At 39.5% G+C, this 13,813-nt stretch overlaps 1 protein-coding gene across 5 annotated transcripts in view; it reads left to right on the top strand.

Moving 5' to 3' along the window:
• Nucleotides 1–13,813, top strand: part of NSMCE2 (NSE2 (MMS21) homolog, SMC5-SMC6 complex SUMO ligase) — a 274,162-nt gene that overhangs the window by 8,096 nt on the left and 252,253 nt on the right. For 2 of the 5 annotated variants that reach the window (XM_063726445.1, XM_009244085.4), the window contains 2 exons: nt 2,066–2,196; nt 2,367–2,537. In XM_063726445.1, coding sequence (XP_063582515.1) covers nt 2,066–2,196; nt 2,367–2,537 — 302 coding nt within the window. Of the gene's footprint in view, nt 1–2,065; nt 2,197–2,366; nt 2,538–13,813 lie in introns of those variants that run through there. The other 3 variants (XM_009244084.4, XM_054518815.2, XM_054518816.2) reach the window with 3 other exon arrangements.

A 13,813-nucleotide genomic window follows, 5' to 3' on the forward strand; every position in this document is an offset into this window, starting at 1 on the left:
AGAATTGCTGGGAGAGTGTCTTAGAGTAGGGAGGGAGGGATAGGATCTAGTGGATAATTGGAGTGGAGGTGGCCTTATCTAGGAGCAACAGTTTATTCATTTTAACAGGAGGGAAAGCAGAGTGTATGAGAACTGATGCTGATAGGTGGAGAGGTAAGCGATGGGAGCTTGCAGAATCTCTATTCTGACTGCTTCTGTTTCCTCAGGAAATTAGGAAACGAGATCTTTCAGTGAGAGTGAAGATAGAGGAGGAAGTGTTGGAAGTTTGTAGTGAGAGGAGTCATAAAAGAGCATAACAGAATCAGGAAAAGTCAAGTATTGTCTTGAGTTATGTACTCTGCAATGATTTGTGCTCTTCATTCCTACCTGCCTTTTCCTTTGCCTGAATGCACTTCTCTGTTACCCTTCCATCTGTTAAACTTCGTCTTTTATCCTTTAAACTCAGTTCTATGTTCCCTTCTTTGATCCGGTCAGGCAAAGTTGAGCATTTTCTTATCTGTGCCTCAGTTTTGCAGTAACTCCCATGTTGCTTTAATTATCAAGTTTATGTTTTATCTCTTGTCTCTCCTACTCAGTGGTGAGCCCCTGGGAGTAGAGGCTGAATTTTTTTTATTTTTATTTTTTTGAGACCGCGTCTTGCTCTGTCGCCCAGGCTGGAGTGCAGTGGCACGATGTCGGCTCACTGCAACCTCCGCCTCCCAGGTTCAAACAATTCTCCTGCCTAGCTTCCCGAGTAGCTGGGATTACAGGTGCCCGCTACCATGCCCTGCTAATTTTTGTATTTTTAGTAGAGACAGGGTTTTGCCATGTTGGCCATGCTGGTCTTGAACTCCTGATCTCAGGTGACCCTCCTGCTTCAGCCTCCCAAAGTGCTGGGGTTACAGGTGTGAGCCATTGCGCCTGGCCAAAGGCTGAATATTTCTAGTGCCTAGGATAGTGCCTGGCTCATGATAGGTTTTCATCAAATTAGAATAACAAAATAATGCTTTAAAAGGAGAGTGTCTTAAGAGTGCTCATCTTGAAAACTGTGGTATTCTCATGCTAAAGGAAGTGCCTGGCACTTAAAGAGATACTAAATATTTGAATTGACAATGAGTTGTACTGTGGATGTTTGAGGTAAACAAACACTTCAAATTAGAAATCTTATGCATCTCTGTGCATCTTACATGTCTCTATGCCCTTCTCTTTTTATATCCTGTGGATTTTTGAATGGGTCTCATGATTGACATGGTAGGTACTCAATACTTATGAGTGAAATGAATGAATGAACCTAATTAAAAAGGACTAATAATGGAGAAACTACAATAATAGTTCAGCTGTGAGATGAAGGTGGTAGCAATGATGAGGATGGAAATGCCAGAGATGCTACACAGCTCCCCGCTTAGGAAGGACAGAAGGGAAGGCTCTAATGCTAATGAATTGTGTACTGTATGCTATATCATACCATGATTATTCCTTTCCATTTTAAAGATGGTAAAGCTGAGATTCAGAGATGTTTAGCAGTCTTCATGTTATGTCTATCTGATTCCATGAAAATACCCCTTTTTCTGCTGCCATACAGCCTTGTTAGTAGCTCTCCCATCCCTTTAAAACTGTGAATTCTCCCCACTTTTCTAGTTGGTTTCAGTGGATTGAATTTCAAATGGCTTCTGAATTAAGCAGAGATGTCCTTTTGTAGGCAGCTTTACATTGCTTTACTAAGCTGAAACAAATTGTGGTTGAAGATATAGATTAGGAAGTGTTAAATATGAAGGTAATAACTGAAACTATTATAGTGGATGTGCTGCCAGAAGACAAGTTTATACAGAAATTCTGCTTTCACTGACTCTGGGATCTCACCAAGTCTATTAATCTGTTAGAAGCCAGAGGAACTGGCAGGAATATAGATTTTCTCCTTTTTTTTTTTTTACAGTTTCCAGAATTCAGTATGCATATATGTTGGATAGTTTAACGATTACAGGTTTTCAAAATAGTTTACTAATAAACTATTTTATTAGTATTTTTTTCTCTTTGCAAAATTGCATCATATGAGTGGTCTACTTTTTCTAACCCATTTATCTTGTAGGCTTTTAAGAACTGCTATTGTTGACTTCTTCACAGAATCAAGCACTCTTTTGGAAGAGGGTAATCTCCCTCCAAAAACTGAGGACACTTACCTTCCCCGTATATTGAGTCCAGCTGTGTTTGGTGGCCCAGGTGAGTGGCACAGTGATTTGGTGTCTTCTCCATAGGATATACAGAATAATGTGGCATTTATGAGATATTGGATACATTTGTATGAATGTTTACAGCAGTTTTATTAATATTTTCCTGTGCAGTTATTATTCTGACTTACGAATCTTGTTTCATTGTGTTTGAAAACTTAGGTACTAATTTCAAGATGCCAGGACGTTCCAGTTCAAATTCAGGTTCAACTGGTTTCATCTCCTTCAGTGGTGTAGAGTCTGCTCTCTCCTCCTTGAAAAACTTCCAAGCCTGTATCAACTCTGGTATGGACACAGCTTCTAGTGTTGCTTTGGATCTTGTGGAAAGTCGGAGTAAGTAAAATTAAAACCTCTTTTGTGTCTACTTTGAGATAACACTGTGTGGTGGTATTTATCTGGAGGTGCCTTTTGAGTATCCTTGGGGGAATGATTTAACCCCTCTAGGCATCTGTTTTCTTATCTTGTTCTACACACCGCAGCAGGGTACTGAGGGTTAAATAAGATTGACTCATTCATGTGTGTTCAGACAGTTAAGTTCCATGAGAAACTGCACTAGAAATGTATGGGCAAAGATTTGAAGATCCTGACCCCGAGGAGCATACAATCTAAAGTATTTGACATTTGTGAACTGTAAGGTATATAAATTTATTATGATATTGTTATTTTCCAGTAGTTTATACTTTGGTCATACTTGATTACCTAGTAGATAGACTAAGCTTATGCTAGGGATACCAGCAAAGGAAGGCCTCAACAAAAATGAGAAAAGTTCAGTTTTAATGAATTTTACCTACATTTGTTCAATCAAGAAGATCTAGAAAGATATGATTTGCAGGCCGGGTACAGTGGCTCACCCCTGTAATCCTAGCACTTTGGGAGGCCGAGGCAGGCAGATCACGAAGTCAGGAGTTTGAGACCAGCCTGGCCAATATGATGAAACCCTGTCTCTACTAAAAATACAAAACCAACATGGTGAAACCCCGTCTCTACTAAAACTGCCAAAAATTAGCTGGGTGTGTGGCAGGTGCCTGTAATCCCAGCTACTCGGGAGGCTGAGATAGGAGAATCTCTTGAACCCAGGAGGTGGAGTTTGCAGTGAGTCGAGACCGAGCCACTGCACTCCAGCCTGGACAACAGAGCAAGACTCCGTCTCAAAAAAAAAGAAAAAAGATGTTATTTGCTTTCTTTGGAGTAGAATCGTTTTTATTTTATTCTACACATGGAGCCAAAGGAGCAGCATGATCCTTTTGTTTTGTTTTTAATGGCATAGGTTTTGAGCAATTTGTGATGTGCCTTGGTGTGATTTTTCTTGTCCTGACTGATATTGTTTGAGATTTATGGATCTGTCAGCTTATAGTTTTTTGAATCAAATTTGGAAAAATTTCTGGTACTATTTCTTCAAATATATTTTTTTTATTCCGCCGCTCTCCTCTCCTTCTGTGTGACTCACATTTCATGTATGTTGTTAGATGGGTTGATATTGTCCCATAAATCAGTGGGACTTGATAGATTTTTTTCCAGTCTTTTTAGCTTCAATTTGAATAATTTCTATTGCTAAGTTCATTCATCTTGTCTACTGCAGTGTCTAGTCTGATAATTCCATTTAGTGAATTTGAAAATTTCAGTTATTGTATTTTTAATTGTTGAAGACATAACAAAGAATTAAGTAGAATCTTTTTTTTTAGTCTTCCATTTCTTTCTTCTTGTGTCCATATTTTCCTCTACATTCTTGACTCTATGGAGCATGTTTATAATAGCTATTTTCATATCCTTGAATGTTAATTCTGTCATCTTTATGTGTATTATGTTGTTGAGTGTTTGGATTTTGTTGTCTTTTTTTTTTTTTTTTTTTTGCAGATAGAATTTCGCTCTTGTTGCCCAGGCTGGAGTGCAATGGTGCAATCTCGGCTCACTGCAACCTCCACCTCCCGGGTTCAAGCGATTCTCCTGCCTCAGCTGGGGTTACAGGAGTAGCTGGGGTTACAGGCATGCGCCACCACGCCCAGCTAATTTTGTAATTTTAGTAGAGACGGGGTTTCTTCATGTTGGTCAGGCTGGTCTCAAACTCCCAACCTCAGGTAATCCGCCTGCCTTGGCCTCCCAAAGTCCTGGAATTACAGGCATGAGCCACCGTGCCCGGCTTGTTGTCCTCTTTTAAATAGTGTTGGAGTTTGTTTGGTGGGCAGCTAAGTGATTGTGGATTAGGCTGATCCTTTCCAGGCTTGTCATTAAGCTTTGTTAGGGCAAGTCTAGTATAGCCTTTATGTTAGGGCTAATTTAGCCTTGTTACAAATCATGGCCCTTCTGGAGTCCCTCTTGATTGCCCCGAGGGTTCAGTGCAATAGCACTACTCTGGCTGGATGGAATTTGAGTGTCTCCCGGTCCTAGGTCCTACGTGACTGAACCTGGGAGTTGTTCACTTTATAGCTGTCAGCATTTGTTCCTCAACATCTTAGAACTCAGCATCAGACTCAAGGGGACCCCAGTGCAGATTCCTAGAGCTCTTTATCTGCATAGCTCCCTCCCTGTCTTGCAAACCCTGCTGGCTGCCTCAGCCTCCCTGAACTGCAGTCTCTGTCTCCTCAATCCTTCAAGACTGCTGTGCTAGGCCGAGCGTGGTGGCTCCTACCTGTAATCCCAGCACTTTGGGAGGCCGAAGCAGGAGGATCACCTGAGGTCAGGAGTTCCAGGCCAACATGACGAAACCCTGTCTCTACTAAAAAACAAAAATTAGCCAGGCATGGTGGAGGATGCCAGTAGTCCCAGCTACTGGGGAGGCTGAGGCAGGAGAATTGCCTGAACCTGGGAGAAGGGGGTTGCAGTGAGCCGAGATTGTGCCACTGTACTCCAGCCTGGGGAACAGAGTGAGACTCCGTCTCAAAAACTCCCTTGGATTCCTTCTCCCTTGTGCAGGGAGGAGGCCATTGCAAGACTTTTCCCAGTTTTCCCTTATTGCGGTAATTACAGTCCTGTCCTGCCTTTGTCCTACTGTCCCACAGCTATTGTTTCATATATTTTGTTTAGTTTTTCAGTCATTCATGGCAGGCGGACCAGCTCCATACAGTTACTCATTTACAGCTAACAGCAGGTGTCACTCATAATCTTTTCAGTGGGTTGGGCTCCAAATGTTTTAACCCTGCCTAGTCTGTTTTTGAGTATGTTTTTGGTGATCATAATTTAGCTTTGATAGATAGGCCTGGATAAAAGTCATAATAAAATCTTAAACCATAAGAAAGAAGACTGAAACATAACCCCCTGGGAGATTGTATCAGTTTTTTTCAGGATTCTCTTTGAAGATTCCTAAGAGTTTTAGCTACAGAGTTCTTTTTTTTTCTCTTGGTTTTGTTTTGTTTTAAATAAGAAGTATATTTTGTTGTAAAATACAACATACTTTGTGCAATTTAAAAAGAATTATAAACATCATTTTTTGAAAGGTTCATGCTCTAAAGCAGAAGTTGGCAAAGTTTTTCTATAAAGGGCCAGATAACAAATATTTTCAACTCTGTGGGCCATGTGGTTTCTGTCACAACCCGCTGTTGTAGTACAAAACCCACCATAGATGGTATGTAAATGAATGGGCATGGCTGTGGTCTTATAAAACTTTATTTACAAAAATGGGCAGTGGGCCGGATTTGGCTCACAGGCCTTAGTTTGTCAACCCCTGCTTTAGTGCCGCAGGTTGTCATTAAGTAATTTTTAAAAGAAAGATGTATTTATTTTTTAATATTTGGATTAATTTTACAGCAAATACTTGATTTTGCATTTACCAAAAAAAGTTAATTTAAGAAAAATTTTGAGCAAGTTATATGGGAAAAAAAGTGAACTAAACAACTTAGACAGATACAGTCACCAGGAGCCTGGACTTCTTATGAACTCAATATGTATATGAATACATGCATGTGTGTGTGCATACACACACACACACATTTTAACTAATACCAGGAGTCAGAATAACAAAGTAGTCAACATAAACTTACCTAGTGACTATTCTGCATGTAATTCAGCTCTAGGTTTTAAAGAGGTCATAAACAAGTATTAAGTAGTTCTTCCCTTCATAGAGTTTACCATCTTAGTGGGAAGACGAACACATATTAAAATACTAGAACAATGAGAAAACAGAAAAGATGTTATAAAGCTGCAAATAACTAATATCACCACTGATCTTATCAGGAAAGTCGTACGCTCTGAAATTTATAATGGTGAACACAAATTTTTCAAAGTTCTAATTTTTTCTTTAAAACTTTCATTTTGGGCTGGGTGTGGTGGCTCATGTCTGTAACCCCAGCACTTTGGGAGGCCGAGGCAGGCGGATCACGAGGTCAGGAGTTTGAGACCAGCCTGACCAACATGGTGAAACCCCATCTCTACTAAAAATACAAAAATTAGCTGGGTGTGGTGGTGCACACCTCTAATCCCAGCTACTCAGGAGGCTGAGGCGGGAGAATAGCTTGAACCTGGGAGGTGGAGGTTGCAGTGAGCAGAGATCACGCCACTGCACTCCAGCCTGGGCGACAGAGCAAGACTCCATCTCAAAAAAAAAAAACTTTCATTTTGGCCAGGTGCTGTGGCTCACACTTGTAATCCTAGCACTTTAGGAAGCCGAGGCGGGTGGATCACCTGAGTTCAGGAGTTGGAGACCAGCCTGGCCAACATGACAAATACCTGTCTCTACTAAAAATACAAAAATTACCTGAGCGTGGTGGCGGGCGCCTATAATCCCGGCTACTCAGGAGGCTGAGGCAGGAGAATCACTTGAACCCCAGGGGTGGAGGTTGCAGTGAGCTGACATCGTGCCACTGCACTCTAGCCTGAATGAAAGAGCAAAATTCTGTCTCAAAAAAAAAAAAGAAACTTTCATCTTACCATTAGCAACAAATGCTGTTAGTTGTTGTCTTTGAAATTACAGTTGCACAGGCTCACTTTCTTCATTTTTGAGAAAATGTCTTTCAGATACCCAAACCTGAGTAACCACCAGATACCCAAACCTGAGTAACCACAGTTTGTCTGTGAATTGTTCTATATTGTACTGTTTTATCAAGGACATTCTTTTTTTTTTTTTTTTTTTGAGATGGAGTCTTGCTCTGTCCCAGGCTGTAGTGCAGTGGCACGATCTTGGCTCACTGCAACCTCCGCCTCTTGGGTTCAAGCTATTCTCCTGCCTCAGCCTCCTGAGTAGCTGGGATTACAGGCACACACCACCATGCCCGGCTAATTTTTGTATCTTTAGTGGAGATGGGGTTTCACCATGTTGTCCAGGCTGGTCTTGAACTCCTGACCTCGTGATCCACCCTCCTCAGCCTCCCAAAGTGCTGGGATTACAGGCATGAGCCACCGCGCCTGGCCTATCAAGGACATTCTTAAACTAGCATTTTTTTTACTATGAGTTCTTGGTAGAGAGGAATACAATGATCTATTAGAGTGCAACAGTTTGGTGCCACTGCTCTGATTTTTGCTAAGGCACCAGCAGTTTTTTCCACAATTGCTTTTGCACCATTAGTACAAATGTTCAACATAGTTAAAAAAGAAAAAGAAAAACAAACAAACCCAGACAGGTAGCATCTTAAAATTATGATGTAAATAGTCTAGGCCTGGTGGCTGACACCCATAATCCCAGCACTTTGGGAGGCCAACCCAGGCAGATTGCTTGAGCTCAGGAGTTTGGTACTAGCCTGGAGCAACATGGCAAACCCTGTCTCTACAAAACATACAAAAATTAGCCAGGCATGGTGGTGCACACCTGTAGTCCCAGCTACTCAGAAGGCTGAGATGGGAGGACAGCTTAAGCCCAGGTGGCAGAGGTTGCAATGAGCTGAGATGACACGACTGTACTCCAGCCTGGGCAACAGGGCCAGAGCCTGTCTCAAAAAAAAAAAAAAAAAGTTATGATGAAAATAGTTTCGACCCGGGGATCCCCTGAAAGGGCCCAGAAGAAATTATGATGAAAATAGTTTTGACCCATAGACCCCCTGAAATGGCTCAGAAGACCACACTGAGAACAAACTGAGTTTGATTGCTTATGAATAGGAGGTAGATGACATGAGAAGTCCTCTGCAGAGAGAAAGCCATGGGCAATCACTCCCACTGGGGTAATTCAGCAAGAACTTGTTAGGGGAGCAGTGTTAATGTGATACCAGACGGAGGTGCTGTCCAAGGACCCAGAGAGTAGGAAAACACCGGTTGTTTAAGGTAATTGGAGGGTAGCTCAGCCTGTAACAGTAGATGAAAGACTTGTAGAAGGCAGCCAGTATCAGCACTTAAGTGCACGCTTGCTATTGGGTCCAGTCCTAACTCTGTCATAAGTTCTGTAACTTTGAGTAAGGTACCTAACTTCTTTCAGCTTCTAATTTCTTATCTGTGAAATACGATTATAATGCCCGCTTCATAAGATTGTTGGGACTAAGTGAGATAATATATGCTAAGTGCTCTTAGCCACAATGTTAATTCAATAGCTATCATATATGACAACCAGCAGTTAGTAAAATTTGAGGGTCAGAACTTAGAAGAAGGACCTGTGATCTGAAGAGGGTAAGAAAGATGGATGAGTTTGGAAGTCTGTTTAAGACTGAGTCCAGCTAAGTCACTAATTCATCAGATATGTTGCCAAAACTACAAAGATAAATAAAGGTTTCTTCCTTTGAGTTGTTTACAGTCTAGGTAGAAAATAAGACATATACTTGTTATTCAATCATTAAGTGAACACTGATTGCCTATAATGTGATGCTTTGCCAAGGAGTTTGAACCTTATCATTGGAAGGTTTAAAGTAGAGGAAAAAATATGGTAAGATGCAGTTTTAGAAAGATAACTGCCCACGGCAGTACTGAGGAAGGAGACACTTCAGGTGGCCAAAGAGGAGATTATGTCAGTAGCTGAAGTGAAAAAGAAAGTAACTTTGACTAAGGTATTGTAACTAAGGTAAAAAGGATTTAATTTGTTTGCTATGTATCTTATACCCTCATTGTAATACAGGCATAATAGTGTAATAGATGATTGCTTGGGTTCTTATCCCAGTGCCCTCACTTATCTTTGTGACCTTGGGCAAATTCTCTACCCTCCATTTGCCTAAGGTTTCCTATTTATAAAAGGCATTATTGTGGGGATTAGTGAGATAATATTTTACAAATTACTTAGAATAGTACTAAGTGCTCAGTAATTGTTAGCTGTTACTAGTAATTTGGTGTGCATTTGAGTTTGAGTTGACCAGTGGGTGTGTTGGACAACAGCGAATGGATTGGGAGAGATTAAAGTGCAGAAGAGCAAGTGGGGAATTTCATGGATTATCTCAGAACAGAAATACTCTGTTTTCCTTAGTTTTATGAGATTGTTGACTTTTTGGGTTGCCTGATTTCATCTCAAATCAGAGTGAACTTTGATAAACCAAATGATAATGATCACATAGGTATCATTTTATCACTTCGCCCTGAAATTTTCCTGTTGTTGTATTATTAAGTTATTGGTAAAGGAGATTCTTGCTCCCAAGAACTAGGGTGGTGATGTGTTTTATTTTGTTTCTTATTGGTTGCAGATTCCTAATTCCTATACCAGGTGTTTGTCCCTGTTCAACTTTCTAGCTTATTTGAAATGATCACCTTTGCCTGTGTTATGTTAGAATATATGGTGTCTAGGCAATTAGACTCACCACTACCATGTTTATTCATTTTTCTCTAAATTTGTTGATATTCTAGTATTACCTTCTTTATTTGACCTAACTGGGAAATGAAATTTGTTACATTAGGAGATTTTTTTTCAGATTACCAAAGCTTATTTTTTTCAGGTTTTTGAGTTTATTATGTACTTTACTGCCATCTTACACAGAATATACTGACCTAATTAACTGGAATTATTTTTAGATCATCTTTAAGCAGTTTTAGTAAGCGCTTTAGGTTTAGTTAAGTAAATTTGAGGAATCTCCCTTCTCTAAAATGTTAATGTACCTCAAAGATGTAAACTACATCTTTGTAGTTTTCAAAGGTGTGTCCTCTCTTCTCATGCCTCTCTGCCAGGGTAAGTCTGTGAATGAGCTTCAGAGGTTTTGGTTAATGCTCTGCAATTCTACAAAAATGTATGTGCATGAGGATTAAAAGTTTTACCAGATCCTTGCTAAATATTTGATAGCAACATTTAGAAGTAAAGGATTAAAGTTTTCTCTATATATTGCTTTTCTTTCTGTGATTTTGAAGCAGAAAAATCACAGTTACTGTGATTACAGTATCACAGTATAGGGCAGAAAGATTACAGTTACTGTGGTCAGGCAGTTAATTGGATATTTGTTGAGCTATGCTAAAGTATGGTGATGATGATGAATTTGTTACATACTTAACTGGTGCTCTTTTTACATGTGCTATCTCATTTGATCCTAACAGTAATCCTGTGCAGTAGGGACTGTTGGCTGTCCCCACTTTACACATGAGAAAAATTGAGGCTTAGTAAAGTTACATGCATTTTTTAAGGTCACAAAGTTAGTAAATGTTTGAATAGGGATTTGATTATAAGCAGTCTGACTTCATAGTTTCTGCCCTTCACCATTACACTTCATAAAAAATGTATTGTGCCAGCGTCATGGCCTGCGCAGTCAAATAACATTTAGCGACGTTTCGCTTAGATAATTTTGGTTGTTTTTTTTTTTTTTTTTTTTTTTTAGGATAATGTTATCTGATTTTTTTTTTTTTTTAAATACCCAAATGAGGTTGCATGCTTTTTCTGAAACATCCTCTCATGGAGGTCATGTATGGTCATGGGGGGAAGGAGCTGGGACCTTTCAGGGCCTTTGTACTGACCCTAGACTGTCTACTTTCAGTTCTTGTAATGGCAGGAAAAGAAACCCCCGTTTGGCTAAGCAACAGCTGTCATGTTTGCTCTTCTTTGCAGCTGGTTACAGTCCTGACTCATGGAAGTGATACATCAAATTGATTGAATGATAGTCTGTTCTTTCATACATCCACAACTTGTGTTCTGGCTAAGAATCATCACCTTTTTAGATCTAGTTCCTTTTGTCTTACCTTAGTCCCCACCCAGCCAAAAAACAAAGTTTTCACTGTGTGGCAGTTACTTCAGAGTTCATGATGAGTAAAAAGCAACCAGCAAAGTGAAAAATTACATGGTCAGGGACATTTACTGCCCTCATGAATAACTGACCTTTTACATTTGCAAATGTTAAGCATTTCCTTGAGAGAATAGTTTTAAATCTGGGTGCTTTGGGGATAAGATTCTAGTTTTGTTCCTGAATAAGACATTCTAAATCTAGAAATTTGGTAAGTATGGGTGAAAAAAAAACTCCCAGAAAATTGTGATCATCCATAACCCTATCACCCATCACCTTATTTTATGAAAAAGGGATAAGCATTTTGCTTAAATCTTTTATGTTCAAAATGTTTTGAGGCTGGTTGTGGTGGCTCACGCCTGTAATCCCAGCACTTCAGGAGGCCAAGGCGGGCGGATCACTTGAGGTCAGGAGTTCCAGATCAGCCTGGCCAACATGGTGAAACCCCATCTCTACCAAAAATACAAAAATTAGCTGGGTGTGGTGGTGCGTGCCTATAATCCCAGCTACTTGGGAGGCTAAGGCACAAGAATTGCTTGAACCCAGGAGGCAGAGGTTGCAGCGAGCCGAGATCACGCCACTGCACTGCCACCTAGGCAGTAGAGTGAGACTGTGTCTCAAAGAAAAAAAATGGTTTGAAAATTACTTGATAATTTGATATGTCAATACAACTGACCTGATATTTTCAGGGCTTGATTTTTTAGAAAGACTTACATTCTGGATTTTTCACTGTGTTGTTATATATTTCTCCATTAGAGCACTGCTTTTTGTTACTAGGAGTCTAGTTGAGTTGGGGAGATTTCTTTTTGACCTTGTTCCTGTCTTTTATTTCATAATTATTGAATAGAAGGAGTAACTAGAAGTAGGTGGTTTCTAGTGGTGAGTGGTGGCCACAATGATAATAAAAATAACAATAACCCTAAGAAGCCAATGTTTGTGTTCTTATACAGCTTTTATAACTGGAGCAACTATACAAGCAAAATAGCATTATAACTTAAATTAGTGAAGATTATTAAACATATATACTTAATTATGCTGTATATAGTACTAAAAGTAAAAGGCAATGCCTACACCAGGATGTAGAGAAAAGGGAAACCCTTGTGTATTGTTGGTGCAAATGTAAATCAGTACAGTCATTATGGAAAACAGTGTGGAGGTTCCTTTAAAAATTAAAAATAGAACTACCATATGATCTAGCAATCCCAGTAATGGGTGTGTATCCAAAGAATGTATGTCAGAGATATCTGCCTTCTCATATTCACTGCAACATTATTCACAATAGCCAAGATACAGAAGCAAACCTGAGTGTCTATCAATGGATGAATGCGTAAAGAAAACTGTGTTGTGTATACATAATGGAATATTATTCAGTCTTAAAAAAGAATGAAATACTGTCATTTGCAACAACATGGGTGAATCTGGAAGATGTTTTGCTAAGCAAAATAAGCCAGCCACAGAAAGATAAATAGTGCTTGATCTCACTCGTATGTGGAATCTAAAGAAGTTGAACTCATAGAAGCAGAGAGTAGAATGATAGTTACCAAGGGATTAGGGAAGGGAAGGGTGGGAGGACTGGGGAAATATTGGTCAAAGGATACAAAATTACCATTAGGAGGAAAGCGTTCAAGAGATCTATTGTACAATATGTTGACTATAGTTAATAACTATTATATACTTGAAAATTGCTAAGAGAGTAGATTTTAAGTGTTTTCACTACCAATAACTGATTTAAGTATGTGAGGTATTGTTAACTAGCTTGATTTAGCCATTCCTCAGGGTTTACATATTTCAAAACAAAATGTCCATAAATGTATTTAATTTTTGTCAATTAAAAATAAATTTAAAAGTGAATATTTATGTATTAACAGAAAATAAGGGGGAGTGAGTCAATACCTACAGAATATGAAAAATCCAACTTTCAAAAACTCAGTTCTTTTTTCGTGTTTCCTAGGACTGTGTTTATTCATTCATTTTAGTGTTACCATTGTAGACTTTATAGTTAAGCAAAGAACTGTTGTGGTGGCTCACACCTGTAATCCCAGTGCTTTGGGAGGCCAAGGCAGAAGGATCTCTTGAGGCCAAGAGTTTGAGACCACTCTGCACAACATAGTGAAACCTTATCTCTACAAACATTTTTAAAATGAGTCAGGTGTGGTGGCATGCACCTGTAGTCCTAGCTACTCCAGAGGCTGAGGCAGGAGGAGCCCAGGAGTTCAAGGCTACAGCAAGCTATGATTATACCACTACACTGGAACCTGAGCAAAAGAGCAAGACCCTGTCTCTAAATAAATAAAAATATACAGTTAAATGGGTAAAAAGAACAACTTATGAGAAATGCATTTCTGGGGGAGGAGATTAAAGTGTACTAATAAAAAGAATCACAAGGAAAATTTTCACAATGATGTGAATTAGAACCTGAACACAATAAAGTGTAAACCAACCTTTCAACACCAGTTTAGGTGTGCAGAAAGATTTACCAGAATGAAATTCATAATTCATTTCCCCTGTCATCCTCTCCTTTCTCATCAGCAGGATCCACCATGTTCACATTGATGATCTGTTAATATCATCTTG

This window comes from Pongo abelii, chromosome 7, assembly GCF_028885655.2.
Source record: "Pongo abelii isolate AG06213 chromosome 7, NHGRI_mPonAbe1-v2.0_pri, whole genome shotgun sequence".
Lineage (NCBI taxonomy): Eukaryota > Metazoa > Chordata > Mammalia > Primates > Hominidae > Pongo > Pongo abelii.